The sequence below is a fragment of the Malania oleifera genome, chromosome 8 (assembly GCF_029873635.1).
Source record: "Malania oleifera isolate guangnan ecotype guangnan chromosome 8, ASM2987363v1, whole genome shotgun sequence".
Taxonomy (NCBI): Eukaryota; Viridiplantae; Streptophyta; class Magnoliopsida; order Santalales; family Ximeniaceae; genus Malania; species Malania oleifera.
In genome coordinates this window covers 10173072-10193863 of record NC_080424.1, presented here as the reverse complement: position 1 = coordinate 10193863, position 20792 = coordinate 10173072, and the positions used below count along the sequence as shown (strand labels likewise).

Genomic DNA, 20792 nt, shown 5'->3' with positions numbered 1-20792 from the left:
TTAAGAATGAAAATCAGCCATTTAGAATTCGATTCCTAGAATTAATTCCCAATTGTGAAACACCACTTTATAAGACAAACCTATGAAACCATCGGACCAAAGCAAACAATACCTTACCGGAGTTGGGCAAGACCATTGCACTAAGCAACGTAACCAAGGACGATCATTCAGATTCCACTTGGAGAAGGACGAAGCTGTTAATTTCAGTCCCTTGCCAGAGACCATCCAATTTTATTTCTTCTTGTGTTTACATAAAATAATTTTGTACTTTTTATTTTATTATGACATTTTTTTTCTTGGGTATAGCCTGTCACACTCTTTTATTGCATTGTGCAAAACAAAAGCGCCCTTAATTTCATGAAAGAATTCGTGTTCATCACTAATCTAGACGACGGCTCCAACCGCTCTATTTTCCCAGGTTTTCTAGAAGAGAAGACTGGAATACATACAACACAACTGCCTGCAACTTCAAGCTCTCCAACGAAGTAAAATCAGCCTCTTAACAAAAATTTACACCGACATCTCATATTTGAATAATATTGTTTATTTACCAATACAGAACTTGCTAAAGATGTTGGACAAGATTTCTTCAGAGATATCTTCTCCGCTTATTTGACCAAGAGCCAATGCAGCTTCCCTCAAATCAATTGTCCAAAAATCAAGAGGCATATCCTCCTCTATTGATAGTTTCAACCTTCCAAGGGCCTCCTTTGCACGAACAAGCTGTTCACATTGCCTCTGATAAATCACAACACGCCAAATAGAATCAATTCAGTAAAGTCAAATAAAGATTGATTTGCCTCATTAAGGTTAATATAATTCTTACAAATAGCATGTTTACTGCATTAAGTAAATAAATAGGAAGTGAAGCAGCCATACAAAAGGCATGTCATATGACCAAAATTGAAAATTCACTCTGTTGCATTTGGACACTCGAGTGCACCTCCAATTAGGCTGAGTTAGGGACCAAACACAATCCCAAAATTGGGCAACTCCAAACCAGTCTTAAAGTTACCATATCAGTCGGCTATAGTTGACAGGACTCAGGAGCCTGTGATTAGCCATTTTGCCTTTTCTTTTCTTTTCTTTTCTTTTTTTCCCCCTAGGTTAGTTTGCTTCAAAAAAAAGAAAATCTATAGTCAAAAACTCACTTTGTTTGCATGCCCCTTTAAGTGGATATTAGAGTAAATCTCAAGTAAGGCAGGGTTAGGGACCATACCCAATCCTGATAGTGGATAACTCAAAATCAAACTTGGTTACCATACCAGCCAGCTTTCCATGACAGGATTAAGCAGTCTGAGATTACTTGTCCCCCTTTCAAGCTCCTCCCTACCCATTCCTAAGGTTTGAAACCAGATTACTACCATGATCAAACTGTCAGCATGTCCCAAGGTATTGTTGGATTTTAGGCAATGTACTAATGCCGTTCAAGTAGGAACATTAATGCTAATAATACAACTCAAAGAAGAGACTATAAAGATGTAAAATTTTCTCTAATTATGTTTAAATGAAAATGAACTAATTTAATTAATGTTTCCTTATAAGTGGAAAACTCTCACAGAAAGGCCAACTAATCAGCAAGACCAATGGAGTGGCTTTTGGCCAGATCTCTGAAGCTACTGTGAAGTTCTATGAATCTTTGTTTATAGAAATAGCAAGGATATCATTCAACTGGAATGGCCCTTCTCAAAAGAGGAGGTTTTAGCAGCTCTGATACTTTGAACGAGGCAAAATACTGGATGGGCTGACTGGCTTTTTTCAATAACACCATAGCATTATAAAAGTTGCGGTAATGGCTTTCTTTCAGCAATTTATGAGCACGGAAAATTTGAAAAGAAGTCCCAAAGCTAATTTCAGAGGCCCAGAATGCTTTTTCCAGAGAGATTTATGAGAATTCCAAGATCTAAAAAAAAAAAGGAATTGGAGGGGGAAAAGAACACCCCTGTACTAGAAGCACACCAACCATCTTTATCAAAATGCTAAATCAAAACCCTAATCGTTTTTGAGAATTCTACAAAATTGTTATTGACTGAATAGGAAAATGATTAGGAAAAGACAGACTGCAATTATGGGATAAGACTTACAGTGAGTGTCATACTATTTGTTGAGGATGGAAAATGAGAGTAGATCGGAAAAAAGTGCAATAGAATGGGAGAAAGATGGTATTCTTGTGGTTGCCATGAGTATCGTCACCCGCGAGGACTTCACTGAGGGCCAGTGTGCTCCATGCAGCAATGCCGTTGAAGGTATTGGCAGCAGCAGCCATGGCAGTCTCGCTCACCTTGAACATCAGCAAGTGGCCATAGTGAAATTGACAGCTTATTCCACACACCAAAAGCCCAAAAGAAATAAAAAAGGCAAGGGAACTAAGGAGATCTTGAGAGATTTAAGAAAATACTGTCAAGAAGAAACAAATCAAAGCATTTTTGTACTTCTAAGTATCTACCTCAAGATATGTATATATATATATATATACATAGTTCTTAGAATCTTACGATTCACGATTCGATTCATACGATTTGTATCAATTTACACCAAATCGATTTGAATCTTACTAGCAAATCTAAAATCAACTAAATTGCTCTTGAATCTAGATAATCGATTCGAATCTATCAATTCACACGATTCTAGACCTATCGTATCCTGACAAGCTCGACTAGTTTAAAACCCCATTTTTTTTTTCTTTAATTGCTTTTTTTTTACACGATTAGCCTCCATTCCTCATCTACATCAGTTTTTTGTGCTAAAATAGAGGAGAAATAGAACTCTAGGTCTTATGTTGTTTTCACAAAATCATTCTTCACTCTTGGAGTATGGCGATCTACCATTGAGAATAAGGGGCATAACACACATCGGTTAAGGTGTTACTCACAATTTGTTATGTTGTTAAGATTCAAAAGTTGTTTTTTATTTTCACTATATTGTTCAATTATTATCGTTTTTAAAGTTAATTATTTCTTTCTTTCTAATTCAAGAAAGAATAGGCATGAAATGGTTTTTTTAGTTGTTGATAAACACTAAAAGTTAAGTTTTTTTTTGTATAATTTTTCAATTCCCAAAATTGAAATTTCAATTCACAATTCGAATCTCAATTTAACAACTATGTATGTGTGTGTGCGTGTATACAATTAATTTTAGAACAGTCACAAAATGGTCCAAAAACGATCAAAAAATGGTCATAAAATTGGTTAAAAAATGGTCCCAAAACATTTAATAACAAGAGTCACAAAACAGTCACAACCACTAAATAACTGTTAATAAAATTGATAGCTAATTTAAATGACTGTTAGAGAAGAGTAGTAAAGGCTTTTGAAATACTTTTAAACAAAATACCCACAGGAGTAACCTTAAGCAAGAAGGCAAAAAGGCATGGACTGAATTATGAAACTACACATTCATGTATGGATTAGGCGAGGGCACTTTGCAGAACTATAATTTTTACAAGTGAGGATGATGGAAAAAGGGCGTTTTGGCTTTTACAGGTAGTATAATATTTTGTCACATAATGTATTTTATCTCATCTATAAATGTATTGATTACAGGTAGTATAATATTCTGTCACATAATGTACTTTATCTCATCCATAAATTTATTGAAGTTGGGTTAAGGTGCATCTTAAGGCACACCTTTTGGTGGCCTAGGTGGGTCTTGGGCAGATGATCCAGTATTGACACATGGTGGGTGTGCATATGTTGGGGCGATATGGTTGAGGGATGCAGGAGCTTTAGTAACATTTTATTTTTATGTTCATTTATTTAATTCAAATGTACTAGGTTGGATTTTGAATGGACTGGACACGTAGTGCAGGCACAAAACTAGTAATATACTGTTAATGCCATTATGATATCTATAAAAAATAAATTATTATAACATTAAAAAATAAAGTACTATCATATTCTTTTATAATAATGCAACATTATTTAAAAATATAATAACATAATTGATTGCAATATCATATGATATTCAATATTATGAAAAATATGATTAGTCCTCATGCATTATTACACACAAGTGTCAAGGGTATTTTGGCAATTTTATAAAAATATCTAATAGGATTTCCATGTTAAACTAAACACGCATTGGTTACCCATGAATCCAATTATGTAAACCAATAGAAAAAATACACCCATGGAGAGGCATCTCATTCCAAGGACCCAAGAATCCCATTCCAGGAGGGCATCATATACCTCGCAAACTAAATTTAGCACATAAATCTAAAGCTGGACATGGGGGTTTAAAGCTTTGAAAAAGGCTTGAGAAGGGAGAAGCAATACCTGTCTAAGGGAGGAAGCCATGCGCATGAAAAGTATTTTGTCCGGTTCGCCCATTTATTTTGTCCTTATCAATCCCAACAGAAGTGATCAGAAGACTTGCAAAGTTGCAAAGAGATTTCCTTTGGTGAAGCCCAGAAGAAGAAAGAAAATCACATTGATGAAGTGTACTGGTTGCTCATCCAGCAAGACTGGGGTTCTTAGGTTTAGGCATTTGCAGGACTTCAATGCAGCTATGTGGTTGTTGAGATGTGCTGCGGAGAACAATGAACTTTGGGAACAGGTGGATTTTTTGAAATATATAATCAGGCTGATGGAGGATGCTTCATAAAGGTGAATATTTCTCATAGTTCTCATCTTTTGGAAGGAGGTTATGTAACAATGGAGTACTTCCTCTGAACTTATTGGCTTTCTAGAGAACAGCAATAGAATGAGATTTTGGTTGGATAAGGCGACAAAGTTTTAAGGGAAGCTTTTCTAGCATTGTTCAGATCTCCAAACATAATTAAAAACTAGTAATATACACTTTTTTGTGGGGTTAATGGTGTTGACTGGAACTCATACTTCATAAATAGGTCGACAATGGGGAAGTGGAGTGGGTTGTTAATCGTTTGAGCAAACTCCAGGGTACAAGAATCTGACTAAGTGGAGAAACTTGTGGCTGAGAGGTAAACTTTAACCTTACCAGTCAGGTCCTCTTATAGCTATAAACAGGAATGACAATACTAATAATTCTTGGAAGATTATTTGGGAAGTCCAAAAAGGATCACTTTTACCATAAACCTTTCATCATCACAATTACCCTTTTGCATCATATACTCACAAACATATATCATCTAAAAGTTTATTTACATCACCTCAAATTGTGGAACCCATCAACTTAACTATTTGACCATAAATGCTATTTGAGTAATGACTGGATGATGCAGAAAAACAGTTGGAGTTATTGCCAAGAGAGAAATAGGGAAGAGTGGATGGGAGAGGAGAAGAAGGGGAAACAAGGGAAACACACAATTTAACTTCTCCCCTTCAAATCCACAAACCCGTCTTTTACATAATATCTGCATGCAAATTTATAGGGGGAAAAAAAAAGGACAGACACACACACATGAAATGACAAACAAATCCCTAAAATGAGACACCTATTGCAAGCAAACCCCACATATAACCCTAACTACATCATAAACTAAGCACAAATAATACTTCTAATTGCCTAAACACGTTATGGTTTAGGACAATAATTCCTTAATCCAATTCTTCTAAATCACCCTCCATTATACCCATGGTTTGGCTTCTAGTTCATATCACTACACTTGCTGTGTTTGGAATTATAGTTGTTGAGAGTGAGAAACATTTTAAAAGAATTATTTTTTTTCCGAAAAAAAGAAGAAGTGAAAGTCGCATTGACAGGTGGCTGACCTGATTCACAGTCCATCTACGTCCTCCTGCAGGAATCCTGTTGAGACCGATAATCTCTAGTACAGCTGTCTCCAGATCTGATAATCCTTGACCAGTAACAGCACAAGTGCAGACGTTCTTATTGAAGGAACTATCCTCACTGTTTAACCATTCAGTGGGAGCAGATGCAGCACAGTCTATTTTGTTAATTACAAGGATCATCGGAGTAGAAGATCCAATGGACTTCTGAATAACCAAAAAGACATCATTCTCAGAATAATTTTATTCAGCAAAAGAAAGATACATTCATCAAAAGGTGCCAAGGCAATGCCGCCTAAATACACTTATACAAAGGAAAAAGAACATCACTTGAGATACAAGAAATCCACAAAATTAAAAATTGTGCGAGTATCCAAACCACACAAGCCATTAAACCAGCTGGTATTGAAACTAAGCCATCTATCTTTTAAAAAATGTGTATATTACCTTCAAATGCTCTTCAACTCTCCCCCATACTGTCCAAAAAAAGGTCAAATGTATCATGAAAAAAAGCTTTCTCCCCCCTCCCGCAAGTTTAGTTTGTTTGTCAAATTTGAAAAACTAAAGAAACCGAAAAAAGAATCAAAAAACAAGAGTTAAATACTTGAACAAAAAGCCTTTTATGACAAAGAAAAACAAACAGCTTGTATCATTTAGAAAAAAAAAGAAATTTAAACCAATGATAGATTTGTATAGGAGAAAAAAAGATAAGAACAGAAAGTTGGAAAAGGGGGGGTGGGGAGGAGGCCTTCGAAGATACAAATGCATCCTCAGGTGGGCAACATAAACAAAAAAGCATCAAACTAAAGTAATTGCTAACAGGCTAAATCGTCACAATCCTCTGGGCTTCTATACAATCTTAAGCTAAGAACAGCACCGTCATGGTCATCTATCATTAAAACTTTTCTGATGCAATGCAGAAACAATTTTAATTGAGGTAGTGAACAAACTGGTAGAAGTAAAATGGTAGATTCTAAAAATAGTATGCTCTAGGAGCTGCATTTTTTAAACCCTTCGACATGTTAATATGTCATGTTAAAAAAAAAACCAAAACAAAAAAAACAAAAAAAAACAAAGTAAAAGAGCATTATGTGAAGAAACTATTTCAATGGATAAAAAGGAAGTAAGCAGCCTGATTGAGAAATTAATCATAATGGAAGGCCCTAAAATAAATAAAAAATTCAATTTCAAAATTGAGAGAGAGAGAGAGAGAGAGAGAGAGAGAGAGAGAGAGATTTTGGCTCATAAACCTGATTGGACTGAATCCTGTGGAGAAGTTGGGAATCTTCCAAAGTCCACCCATCCAGAGCACTTACTGTCATGATAATGACATCAGCACCCAAGGCAACTGCTTCAGATCTTTCAACACCTGCAAACAAAAGAGTTATTGCATATAGATATTATTAGTTGGGTTAAAAAAGACAGAGAGAAGAAAGGAGAGAGTGATCACCGAGTGAGAATCCCTCTTTTAGAAGAGCCACCCCTCATATAATATTAGAATATTTATTTACAAAAACACCCCCTTGAACAATGATTTGACAAACAAAACCCTGCAAGTGCTAATTAAATGTTAATCATAACTAACAAAAGGCTTCAGCTTAACCCTCCTAACACCCCGCTCAAGTTTGTAATAATTGTATAAAAAAAAACATCTGCATTTTATTTATTTTTTATTTTTTTAATGCACGGATTTGGACATATGTTTGCCACCATAAGAAGGAAGAGAGAGAGAGAGAGAGAGAGAGAGAGATAACAAATCCCCTCACCTAACCCCCCTTGAAGATCTAAACCACAATTTTGGTTCCCCATTAATAATCACTAAGAAAGAAGCATTAGATAAACACACCACCTCATCCAAGATTGCCATTGCTCACCAAAATCCTTCCTATGTAAAAACTTCATATAAAAACTCCCAACAGTCCATAGACCTCTTCAAAATCCAACTTAAAAGATATAACCTTGTTTTCTCAATGACAAGCATCCTCGACCAACTCATTGGTTACTAAGATAGCATCCATAATCTGTCTAGCCCCCACAAAAGCACTCCGAGCAAGAAAAAAAGCAATCACTAAGCACCAAACTCAAGCTATTCACAAGGAATTCAACACTAATCTTGTAAAAAAAAAACTAAACTAACAGGCCAAAAATATGAAACTTTAACAAATCAACTATTAAGGTTCCCATTAGTGCCTCCCTCTCTATTCTCCAACATGCCCATTTATTACTTATTTCTTTTTTTAGAGTTCCCACAAGCTTCGTTGGGGTTCTTAAGAGGCTGGTGTGTGACCTTCTTTGGTTTGGTTTTTGGGAGAATAAAAGAGATCACCTAGTAAGTTGGGAGGTTGTTAGGAGACCTAAATTGCAAAGGGGCATAGACCTTGGCAATGTAGTTTCTAAAAACAACTCTCTAATTGGAAAATGGTTGTGGGACACGAGGATTGCTTCTTCCAAACACCCTCTTGTGGGGTCTTTTTCCCTCCTTGCTAGATCTTAGAGATTCCAGAGAGTGGTGTTTCACATCTCTAAATGGCTCAAACTGTTCCTCCTCACAAAACTCTTTTCTTGAAGTGCTGGCTAGCGTTTCTATCTATGGTTCAAACCCTTCCTCCTCACAAAACTCTTTTTTCAAAGAGCTAGCTAGTGTCTTTCGTCTGCTTTTTGTTGGCAGTGGTTGGTCAGGAATGACTCCAAGTCATAAGTTCTAGGGATAGACTGAGGCGATTAAGGATCACTAGCAGTACGAGGAGGTTTGACATCTTAATACGAGATTGCACTTGTAGGCTGCTCAAGGACATTTCTTCCGAAATTAGCAATTTCACTAGGATTGCGTCAAGAGACAGACAGGGTACTTCTCAAATTGATAGATTCCTATTCACCAAAGTGTGGGAAGATACTTTCCTATATGTAGAGCAAGAGACCTTTGCGAGGCCTGTCTCAGACCATTATCGTGTGCAAAACATTTCATCGACACACCCCTTGTTCAGGGAGACTGTGAGGAGTTTTTTTCTGTGGGGGGGGGGGGGGGGAGGGGTTCAAACTAATGAAAAATTGAAGTTAGTGAAGATGAAGGTGAAATAATGGAGCAAAGAGGTGTTGAAGAATATAGGCTAAAAATAACATATTAGATGATATTGCTGGACTGGATGGACTAGAGGAATACAGTTTGCTAGATGAGGAGGCTAGGACGAGAAGGACCAATCTGTGCAATGATTTGGAGATGCTATTATCAAGGGAGGACATGAGCACCCATCATAAATCAAGGGTGAAATGGATTAAAGAAGGGGATTATTGTAGAGAATGAAAATGAATCAATTGTATATTCAATTGTGTATTCTTTACATACTCGGGTCCCTATTTAACATGCACATAGAGAATAAAATATGGAAAAACAGAAGAGGACACAACTTGCAGTTGAGATGTGTGTAGTTTAGCTTCGGTGGGGGGTCTCAATTTATAGTCTCTGGCTTGTGGCAAGATCTCATGGTAGGTGGTGGTGGCTCACCCACCATGGTAGGTGGCGGTGGCCGTCATTCACCAACCATGGCCGTCGTTCACACTGCTGGCCATCATTCACCAACCGTGGCCGTCATTCCACGCTCCCCCTCAAGTTGGATCATAAATATTGACCATACCCAAGTTGTATGTGAAATCATCAAAACTTTGTCGAGGTAGTCCTTTGGCGAAGATGTCGGCTGTTTGTTCTTTGGTAGGAACATAAGTCATGAAAATGGTTCCTTCTTCAACCTTTTCCTTGATAAAGTGTCTGTCCACTTCTGCACGTTTGGTCTTGTCATGCTGGACTGGATTGAGAGAGATGTTAATGGCTGCTTTGTTATCACAATAGAGTTTGATAGGGAACTTTACTGTGACATGCAACTCCTCCAAGAGTTTTCGTAACCACAGTCCTTCACATATCCCTTGCGCCACTGCTCTAAACTCTGCTTCAGCACTACTTCTGGCCACAATGTTCTGTTTTTTGCTTCTCCAAGTCACCAAGTTTCCCCATACAAAGGTGTAATACCCGGAAGTGGACCTTCTATCTTCTGTTGATCCTGCCCATTCAGCATCTGTGAAGACTTCTATTTCTTTGCTTTCACATTTTTTGAAGAATAGTCCTTTGTCCTGAGATCCCTTGAGATATCCAAGAATCCTGTACACTACTTCTAGGTCACTTTCCCTTGGTGAATGCATGTGTTCACTCACCACACTTACTTGCAAATGCGATGTCAAGTCTAGTGTGTGATAAGTAAATTAGTTTGTCAACTAATCTCTGATACCTTTCTCGTTCAACAGGTTTTCCGATGTCTTCTCTTCTTTTTCCTGCTTCAATGGGGGTATCGCTTGGTTTGCACCAAAGCATGCCGGTTTCAGTTAGGAGGTCTAGGACACACTTCCTCTGAGAAACACCGATCCCCTTCTTTCATCTAGCGACTTCCATCCCCAAAAGACACTGCATTTGTCCCAAATCTTTTACCTCAAACTCAGTGGCTAATACTGGTTTATCAAGGGCTTGACCGATCGCTCTTTTATTTTATCACAACACTTGAACTAGACCTAATAAAAGAGGGGTTTCTAAGTTCACTTAAGATTTCAGCGGCACAATTCACATCCATATGGAGTTGCTTCTTGGAAAACATAAGGGTTTGCTCAGTTGTGGAAAACACTTTTAATCATTCATTTTCAGTTTTCTAAAAAATAAGAAAACTGCCCCTTTTTTCTAGTTATCTAAATTTTGTATAGAAAGCTTGGAGAACAATAAAAATAAGGTTTCCAACTTTCATTTACAAATATTAGAAAACTGGAAACAAGGTTGCATTTTTGTAATTACTTCAAAAACTGAAAATAGAAAATGATAACTGCTTTCCACAATTAAATCATCTCTAAATCTTTAAAACAAAATGCAGAGCTTTGTAATAATTATGGAGTCAACTTGCCTAGGTTGTGTTGTTGTATCAACCCATTCAACATAAAGTTCATAGACAATCTGCAATGATTCCAAATGAAATTGAATACAAATCCATTGTAACACTTCCTAAATAATTTTATCACCCCACAAATATGTACAACACTCCAAACAAAATGTGTAAAAACATATCCCACATAAAATATTAGTTTTAAAAACCTAAAGAAGCTTTGGACTGGAATATTGGATGGCCCACATAAATCGAATCAATATAACTTTGTCTTCATTCACATATCAAATCAGTGCACCGCCTAAAGGCCATTACCCGGTGGTCGGTGCAAGTCCAGCTAAAGCTGTGTTTGGCCTAACTTTTATTATTTTCAGACATCACTGGAATTGTCAAAATAAATTGAATAAGCTTATTAGTTTAAACCTAACAACGTCCCCTTCTTTTTTGTAAATTATAGCACCCTTATTTAAACAAATCTAAAGGGAGAGTTATTATCAGAAACGCAAATAATTAATCTGAAATCTAATGAAAAAAGCAAGAAAATTATTTGATCTCCACAGCACATTGCCTCAATAAAAGAAAATATCACAAGAAAAATAATCCCACAAATTTTCTGAGCTATAATGAAAAATGTATCTATTTCACAATCAACTCTGTTTCATTTGCTCTTCTCCAAATATCATTCTAAATAATCATAGCCATAAATTTTATGCTAGAAGCCTTACCAATCTTTTCAACAATGTCATCTGTTTCCCTGATACCTGCTGTATCAAGGAGCGTCACAGGGATACCACGAATTGTGACACTGGCTTCAATCACATCCCTTGTGGTTCCAGCAACTTCTGTAACTATTGCTCTCTCACTCTGCATGCTAGAAGGAAAGATGGCTTTCAATGTAACATGCATGTGGCCTGTTATGAATCAAGAGCATCAACATAGCAAAATAGAAGATAAGCAGTGCATCAGGTCAAATGAAACCACAGTCAATAACATATAGCCTATTTCTCATGTTGCATACAATAGATTACCACTGCAGCACTGACATACGTGCAAGGAAAGAACCCTAAAATTTCCATAATAATCCAAAACTAATCTCAGAGAAAAAATATAATTTTCTTATGAAAGCACCCATTTGTCTCTCCTAGTTTTTTATGGGCAGACTAGTGTTCTAGGCTTCTTTCTGGGCTGATTTGTTTGGGGGGGGGTGTCCCTGTCCAACCTTCAAAGTATTGGAGGGCAGCTTTAATGTAATTCTATAGTAACTTCTCTTTTTGGTTTTTAGGAGAACACTCTGTCCCTCTCTTTGTACCTAGATTTTTGCTGTTAGTAGGGGTGAGCATTCAGTGGGTTCAATGAATTCGGCTAATTAACCAAACTAATCAAAAAATTTCAGTTAAAAAAACTCATTAACTGAACCGAACTGACTGAAATTCCATATTTAACCGAACTCAAAACCAACTAAACAAAATTTCGGTTAAATCGGTTAACCGATTTAATATTTTTATATATATAAAATATATAGTTTTAATATATATAAAATATAAATAATATAAATAGTATATATAAAATTTTAATAGGGATAATATATAATAAATAAATAAAATTTTAGTATACATATAAAAAATATAATTATTTATTATTAATTTATACCATTCGGTTAACTGAATTATCCGAATTCAAAAATTGAACCGAAAACCAAAAACCGAATATCAAACAAAAATGAAAACCGAACCGAACCGAACTGAATAAATTTTTAACCTAACCGACCAAATTTACTCGGTTAATTTGGTTTTAACGAATTATGCCCACCCCTAGTTGTTAGTATATATTTCTTATCCCAAAATAAATAAAATATGAAAGTCCATTCATCAACAAGTCAGCCCTTTGCACCTTGACTGTTCACTGTTAATATATATTTTCTTATCCCCAAAAAAAAAAAAAAATGAACGCATCCATTTATCAACAATAATTCAGCCACAAACTACAGACATATATGACTACCATATGTCACTGACAGTGTATATTTAAATCAAGCTCACCTAGAAGAATATTCAGCTTCTAGAATTTTTTTTCATCAATATTCATCTACAAGTAAAATTTTTGCACCAGTTCTAATATCCAGTATTGTTTTCTGTTTTTTTCCCAAACATGAAAATTTGAAAATGACTATGAAAACACATTTGATATGCCATTTTTTTTAAATCATCTAACAAGAATATTTTGAGAAATGGACAACTTTTGGAGACAAATAGAAGTTGTTTTCAGAAATTTCAAGAGTGGAATCTCCTAACAATTGAAAAACTTCCCAAAACAGCAACTTTCTCCACATCTTCATTTTTTCCATTGACAGACATGACAGTACTTTCCACAGCTGTTTTGGAAACAAAACCCAACAAAATTCTAAATATTACTGTTAAATTACCACTTTACCTAAAAGCATAGTTATTAGGTTGTGGGCCAACAATGTATATCAAGCTTTAAACTCCCCAGCATGTACAGCCCGACAGCACGTAGAGAGATAAACACACAATTAATAACAGCCATGATAATGAACACAATAATATTATTTAAACCCACACAGTAAACACGGCAATAAGACTAGAACCCAGGACCTCCTGGTAACCAGCTCTGATATCATGTTAGATTACCACTTTACCTAAAAGCTTAAGCTATTAGGTTATGGGCCAACAATGTATATCAAGCTTTAACAATTACAAAGTCCAAATAGAGTCATAAAAGATACAATTATGTACCAACATTTAGTTGCTGGCTTTTACATTCTTGGCTGTTTAGTGACACATACAGTGCACATAAAAGATATACAATAGGGATCAAATGCATCATGTGCATGTCATGTGTACTTAACAACATTGCACAAGGAAGCATAACTCCTTCAATCATTTGAATGAGAAGCATAAAAGGAACTAATGGAAAAAATTAACTTATTGCAACATACTTTGCTCCAGGCATTGAGGAGGCTAGACTTCCCAACATTTGGCCGACCAACGATAGCTACCTACAACAAAAGTAATAGCAAAATTTCAAATCTGCAGAGACACGGGAGAGGGTACTTCATTACCGTACAAAATTACAAATATATCTACAACACTAAAACAAAGTGCACAAAGCATACAACCTGCAGAAAAATAAACAAATAAATAAATGAAATCCAAAATACCAGCACCATGACTAAAGATTGAAACCTCATGGTACCAAACACAATGCAGTTCCAAGAGAGATATGAACAACCCCATTTCACAATCATATAAGTTATAACAGTGAAGGCAATGAGAAGTAGTGATGCAGTAACAAAGGTTATGTGAAGATCCCACTAAATAACTAGTTAAAATATAAAGCGTAATTTTGGTCAAATATGCTTCAAAGTGACCAACTCATGCAATGGGCATGAACCATAATGCTGAGACCAAATCAAATATGCAAGTTGTGGAAAGAGGTCAGCCACTACCAACCAAATGACCAACATACTGAAGCGAGACATTATCCTACACATTAATATAAAAATAAAACCAAATGTGTAGAATATACCTGTAATCCAGATTGCAGAAGCTTGTCGTAATTGGCAGTTGCTAATGCATTCTCTACATCTCGTGACATGACGCGTATTTTATCCATAAGTAGATTCATGTCTAGAGGCGGCATCTCATCATCAAAATCTAAACGGGCCTCAATTTCAGTAAGCAACTCCATGCACTGTGCTCTTAGTGATTTGACCAATGAAGAGAAACCACCCTATTTCAGGACATTAGTTATTCAGGCCCATCTATCATTCAGACAACCAGTGTTCACATGACAACTATAATACTAGCAGTAAAGAATCCAAGCTCAAGCATAATTATAATGTGAGTGAGAGCCCGTAATTCATGAAAATTGACATCTTAAAAGAAGACATACCTGAATTCCTGCCAAGGCTGCATCAGCTGCAGCCACAGATTTGGCTGAAATTAGCTTTCCAACATTTTCTGCTTGGGAGAGGTCTAATCGGCCATTTAGGAAAGCCCGTAGGGTGAACTCACCTAACAAACAAATAAGAAAAAGTCATCAACTTGTACATGTCTCCCCGAAAAGCCCCAACCCCCAACAACACACCTTCTGCTTTGTGTGCCAACATTGAGATCCACAATTCTTAACCAATGGATTGAAATTATACAGCCACCACTAGGGACTTCTCTCCCTATAAATCTCTCCTGTTTCGCCATGATTGGATATTATCCATAACAGGGCATATCATATAACTCTCAAGTAGTCTAGTCCAGCACTGAAATGTCAAGATCCATCCAATTATTCCTCTCCCCTATGTCAAGGTTCCAACCCCCAAACCCCAAAACAAAGCTCAAGGAGGTCAGTGTCTTTTACCCTAATAATAATAAATCTATCGACCAATCTAAAGCTCCATACACGAGAAGAAATTTTCTGAGTGTTGACCAGTGTTCATTCTGTAGCAAATCAAGTACCAAGGGAAACACTACTCTTGTAAAGTAATGGCGCTTTAAATTCAACAAAACAACATAACCAACCTGGTTCTGCCAGCCTTGCTCCAGCTTCAAGACAAAGCCTCAGTACACGACGAAGACACACTTCACTGCCATGGCACTGAAGCTCAACCACATCTTCCCGAGTGTAAGATCTTGGGGCCAACATGGGCACGGCCAAAACCTAATAATGAAGACAATCACTGAGACCTATAAGGAGACTCGTTTAAAATAAACTCTCATCTTCATATCAGGGGTTAAAACACAAATTCCAAAGAAAAGACCAATTTTCATAGTTAAGTAGATCACAAAAACACATTAATTCAGCTCACAAGGAGCTTGTACAATAAGAATCTCAAATCAAACTTTACCTCGTCTACAACATTTAACTGGGGGTCCAAAATGACACCATACTCGACAACATGGCTGGTGGGCTGCCATGAACACAAACCCACCACGTCTCTCCTATTCTTCTTCTTCTTCCTTGCTGGACGAAAGACCCGTGAAACAATGGCTACAGCGGAAGGGCCTGATAACCGCACAATCCCCACAGCACCAGGCGGACCACCTAAGGAAGTGACAATGGCAGCAATTGTGGTCGAACTCCCAAACTGGGATGCACTAACACCACCACCACAATCCAAGCGCTCATCTTTCTTGAGAATCGGTGAGTTTAATTCTGTAATGAGAACTTGAAAATTGTTAGAGAGAGAGAGAGAGAGAGAGAGAGAGAGAGAGAGAGAGAGGTGGAGGGAGGGAGTTGACCTCTGTTTTGGGAGGCAGAGGTAGCATGTGGTTTGAGGGTTTTAGAGATGGAGTGGTCCAGTTTGGGGAAGAGAAGGGAGAAATTCTTAGAAGGTCTTGAAAGGAGGAATAGGAAAGAGGCTGCAGCAAACATTGATGTTGGCGCTCTTCCGAAGACATGGCTGATGAGATATCGTGATGCTGGAAAAAGAGTCATACGCTCTACAGTGCAAATAGACCTGGCAAAGCAGATCAGGTCAGATAATCGGTGACGGATTAGGCTGATTATCAAGTGAAAAATCATAATCCATATTCGACTCGTTTAAGTGGCGGATTGATGGTGGTTCGGGTCAGATAATTCATGGCGAATGGCAGATAATCCGCCATTCTCAAATATAATTTTATTATCATTTTATTAATAATTTATTTTGTGTCATAATAATTAAAGAAGTTTTAAAGTTGTAAAACATTTAAAAATCAATCACAAAGTAAAAATTTATTTTGCCTAATACCTAATAAGTATGCCACTATGGTATAATGATAAGTTGTTTCATTTGTAGGTTCTACATTTGATGAATCTGGCAACTGAATTTCTTCTTCACTCATTTCATCATTTTGATCAATTGCATTCGGCCCCAAACATTTTTTTCTAATCCTAGTAATGAACTTCAAAAATAGAGAAACAGGAAATCAAATGCAAGCATTGTTACTAACCAAACAAATAAAGGAAGAATGAACAAATAAGATCATAAGTCTTGTTCTTAATGTCATCATCCTCAAAGTCAAAGAAATCAAGAAAAAATAAAGTGTGTAACAATAGTCAATATTATAGAACTATACTGAATTGAAATACTGAAAAATGAGGTAAAATATGTCCAAAACAGCAAGCAAATCCGATTCAACTGAAAATTTGAACTTTATTTAAAATAATTAAGCAATGCCAGCGAAAAAATGACAGAAAATTTGAACTTTATTTTGAGGAAATAATAATTTCATGAGCCAAGTCATTAGATATTTTAAATGCAGTTTTTTTTGTCATTAATTTAAAAGAAAAAATTATTGATCACAGTAAAGATGTAATTAATGAACATTTTAATTTTTACAATTTCAGTTACTGCACTTTTTAAATCAGTGTAATGTGGATTCCAATATGATTGAAAAGAAGGATTTCAAATAATTAATCAAGTTGAGCTGCCTAAAGTGATTGAAAATTTGAATTTTTTTAAGGACAATTAATTTGTTACTCCTTGCAGATTTAAATATAGTTTTGATCATTTCATTTTTATTTTTTTTTTTTAAATTGTTTAATGTAAATTTATTTTAAGGTAATTAATGCACCTGTCAAATTATTGTAATTTCAGTTCCTATGACTTTTAAATTATTGTAATTTCAATACAAATTAAAAATTACAATCTTTCATAACGACTAAAAGTATATGCGTCTTCTAATTGAATGTTAATTCACCAAATCAGTCGAGTTCAAAGCAAACATTCATTGAAATTACGACCAAATAAGATTGGAATTAATCAATTATAGATTTTTAAGAATCATAAGTTGCTAGAAAATAATTTGAGTTTGTGTAAAATTTAAAAAACCTCACCACAGCCAGCACAGGTAAGGGTGGGCGTGGCTTGGGCGGAGTCCAGCGGCAGCAGGCAGCAGCGTCGCCAGTAGTGGTCGTGCGCACGACGTCTCGCGCAGGAGTGCAGTGAGGGTGTACACGATTACGCGTGAGAGAGAGAGCGTGAGGTGGTGGTGGTGGTGGTGGTGGTGGTGCAGCGCTAGCTGCGCTACAGATTAGGCTGTAAGCCGCGAGGAGGGAGGGCGGGAGGCGCCAACCGCTGCGCGTACGACGGCACGAGGGCTGTGGAGAAGGGCCGAAGTGGCTGAGGCTGGCGCTCCGGCGCTATGACGGCTGTGTTAATGTGTGAAACCCTGAACTTCTTTAAAAGATGAAGTGATGAACAGTAAACTTAACTTGAAATTGAAAGTGGGCTGGGCCGGCTGGCAGATTGCAACTTGCAATCTTTGACTTGGGCTGGTTGCCGCCTAGGTTGATGGGCACTCGGTTGGGTACTTGGCTTTATGGGTTTTAATTCTTTTAAATATTTCGGATTCGGTTTTGATTAATGGATTTGTGTCCATTTTGCCAGTGCAAATCTGAAACTTCACGAAGGAAAACACTACTACTTCATGGCCTGGAATTTATAAACATTTAAAATTAAATAATATAAATATAAAAGTAGGGCAGTTGCACCAAAATTTACCAAAATGTACCCAATCGATTTTTGAAAAGTTGATTTTATTATTTAAAAAAAATTAAAATATCAAGAAAAAAAAATGGTTGACAGTCGGAACCAACTTTTAAATTGTCTGGGAAAAAATTGTTGAAAAGTCGGTTCCTGTAAAGCGAAAAAAAAAAATGCTAAGACAAAAAAAATGTATCCATGCGTCAAGTGACACGTGTCCCTGCTCCCTCCCCCTCGACACTCCCTTTCTTCCCAGGCACAAAAATAATAATAAATAAATAAATAAAAATGATAGTGTCAAAACAAATTTTCCAAAAGTCGGTTCTGACATATGGGAAAATCAAAATTTGTATCATAACCAACTTTCCAAAAATCATAAATCTGGGTCGTACCCTGTGTGAGGTGGACGAGGGATCTGTTACATCAGCCTGAACTGCTGTACAACTCTTTTATGGCAGGTGTCACTCCATAGTCTAAAAGAAAATCTAGGAAGTTCAAACCAGCCAAACTTGTACTCCACTAAAGCATATACACGATAGTCTTGCTTAGATTTTCATCGTATACGACATCCATATAAACTGTAAAAAAAAATGATACGTGTAAAAACAATACTCAATATTTACTAATGAAAATTTACAGTTTCAATGGAAATTTACAGTTTAAAAGAATATGCATGGGGACATGAAGCTCGCCACCTACAATATACTATCTTCACGTAAAACTGGACGTAACTTGTCATTATTTAACGATGTAAAAAGACATTTAAATTTTTCAATACATGGAAAGTATAACACACACTCATCACTGACATAGGAAGATGTGGTACGCAGGGAATACTCCTCTTGTAAAGTAATAGCGCTCTAAATTCAACAAAACAACATAACCCTCCTACATCAATTGAAATTTCACAATTGAAAGTTTTGAGAGAAAGCCAACCTAGTTCTGCCAGCCTTGCTCCAGCTTCAAGACAAAGCCTTAGTACACGACAAAGACACACTTCACTATCATGGCACTAAAGCACGCCCCATCTTCCTGAGTGCAAGATCTTGGGGCCAACATGGGCATGACCAAAACCTAAAAATGAAGACAATCTTTGAGATCTCTACGGAGATTCGTTCAAAATAAACCCTTATCTTCATGTTATGGGTTAAAACACAAATTCCGAAGAAAAGACCAATTTTCGTTGCTAAGCAGACCACTGAAACACATTAATTCAGCTCACAAGGAACTCGTACAATAGGAATCTCAAATCAAACCTTACCTCGTCTACGACATTTTGCTGGGGGTCCAAAACAACACTATACTGGACAACATGGCTGGTGGGCTCCCATGAACACGAACCCGCCACATCTCTACTCTTCTTCTTCCTCGCTAGACGAAAGACCTAAGAAACAATGGCCACAACGGAAGGGTCTGATAATCGCACAATCCCCACAACACCAGGTGGACCTCCTAAGGAAGTGACAATGGTGGAAATTGTGGTTGAACTCCCAAACTAGGACGCATTGACACCACCACCACAATCCAAGCTCTCATCTTTCTTGAGAATCAGTGACTTTAATTCTATAATGAGAACTTGAAAATTGTTAGAGAGAGAGAGAGAGAGAGAGAGAGAGAGAGAGAGAGAGAGAGAGATAGGTGAAGGGAGGGAGGTGACCTCTATTTTGGGAGGTAGAGGCAATATGTCGACTGAGGGTTTTAGAGATTGGGTGGTCCGATTTGGGGAAGAGAAGGGATAAATGCTTAAAAGAAGGTCTCGAAAGGAGGAATAGGGGAGAGGTTGTAGTAGAGTGCGATGAGATAACGTGATGCCGAAAAAAGAGCCACACACTTTGCAGTGTAAATTTGAAACTTCATAGAGGGAAAACACTGCGGCTTCATGGCCTGGGGTTTACCATTGGAGTTTTATTTATGGAAATATTTAAAATAAAATAGCATAGATATAAAAGTAGGAGATATTATACAGGGAACCTCCCCTCCACGTGTACGTATGTCTGTTTCCTTAATGTTAGACATGTGCCAAATTGGTCATATATTTATTAATATCATAGAGTGACTCATTTTTAGTAAGTGTATAATTAAGGAAACAGACACACAAATACGCGAAGGAGGAGGTTTCCGGTATAATTTCTCTAAAAGTAGGATAATTAGGTCAAAATTTACCAAAATTTACCCAATCGATTTTTGAAAAGACAATTTTAGTATTAAAAAATATTGAAATGTTAGGGGAAAGATGGTTGGCAACTAGAACTGGCTTTTGAAATGTTTGGAAAAAAGTGGTTGAAAAGTCGATTCTTGTAAAGCAAAAAAAAAAAAAAAAAATTGCTTAGATAAAAATATATATATATGTATCCGCGCGTCAGGTGACTTGTGTGTGTGCCCCCGCCCCCTATCCCCCTGCGCTCCCTTTCTTCTCAAGTGCCAAAAAAAAAAAAAGGTGTCAGAATGGACTTTGTAACGCCCCGGCCCTTATACAGCCCCAGAGTGCTACTATACATACATAACCTGTACAAATTCTGATAACATACATAACTACTCGCCCTAAACAGGGACATACTGGTATTTCATAATGATATGTACTCTCATACAGTGCGGAAAACATAAACATTCATATGGATTCCAATAGATGTACCAGAGTATCTAACTATTCCTTACATACATTCATCCGCATGTAAAACATAAACTGTA

General features: G+C 36.7%; 1 protein-coding gene across 3 annotated transcripts; it reads right to left on the bottom strand.

Annotated features, from left to right (window-relative positions):
* Positions 1-318: 318 nt before the first annotated feature.
* Positions 319-17802, bottom strand: LOC131162387 (uncharacterized). Of its 3 annotated transcripts, none has more exons than XM_058118821.1 (11): positions 17456-17802; positions 15877-16094; positions 15483-15790; positions 15157-15295; positions 14534-14655; positions 14168-14371; positions 13578-13637; positions 11347-11485; positions 6959-7077; positions 5691-5915; positions 319-738 (listed from the first exon to the last, which is right to left on the bottom strand). In XM_058118821.1, the coding sequence occupies exons 2-11, from the start codon at positions 16070-16072 to the stop codon at positions 544-546; spliced, it is 1707 nt and encodes a 568-aa protein (XP_057974804.1). In that variant the 5' UTR covers positions 16073-16094; positions 17456-17802; the 3' UTR covers positions 319-543. The 3 variants fall into 3 exon arrangements, with proteins under 3 accessions (XP_057974804.1, XP_057974803.1, XP_057974805.1); XM_058118820.1 differs by having other exon boundaries at positions 11347-11492; positions 13578-13633; positions 17456-17801; XM_058118822.1 differs by lacking the exon at positions 319-738 and adding an exon at positions 2091-2281 and having other exon boundaries at positions 11347-11492; positions 13578-13633; positions 17456-17787.
* Positions 17803-20792: the final 2990 nt, after the last annotated feature.

Excerpts from the sequence above, each read along its gene's own strand:
- LOC131162387 (XM_058118820.1), bottom strand. The coding sequence starts at position 16,072 with ATGACTCTTTTTCCAGCATCACGATATCTCATCAGCCATGTCTTCGGA. Across the intron at positions 11,493-13,577 it reads TCCTCAATGCCTGGAGCAAA|CATGCAGAGTGAGAGAGCAA; the intron begins GTATGTTGCAAT and ends CTTTCCTTCTAG. Across the intron at positions 7,078-11,346 it reads TGACATTGTTGAAAAGATTG|GTGTTGAAAGATCTGAAGCA; the intron begins GTAAGGCTTCTA and ends TTTTGTTTGCAG.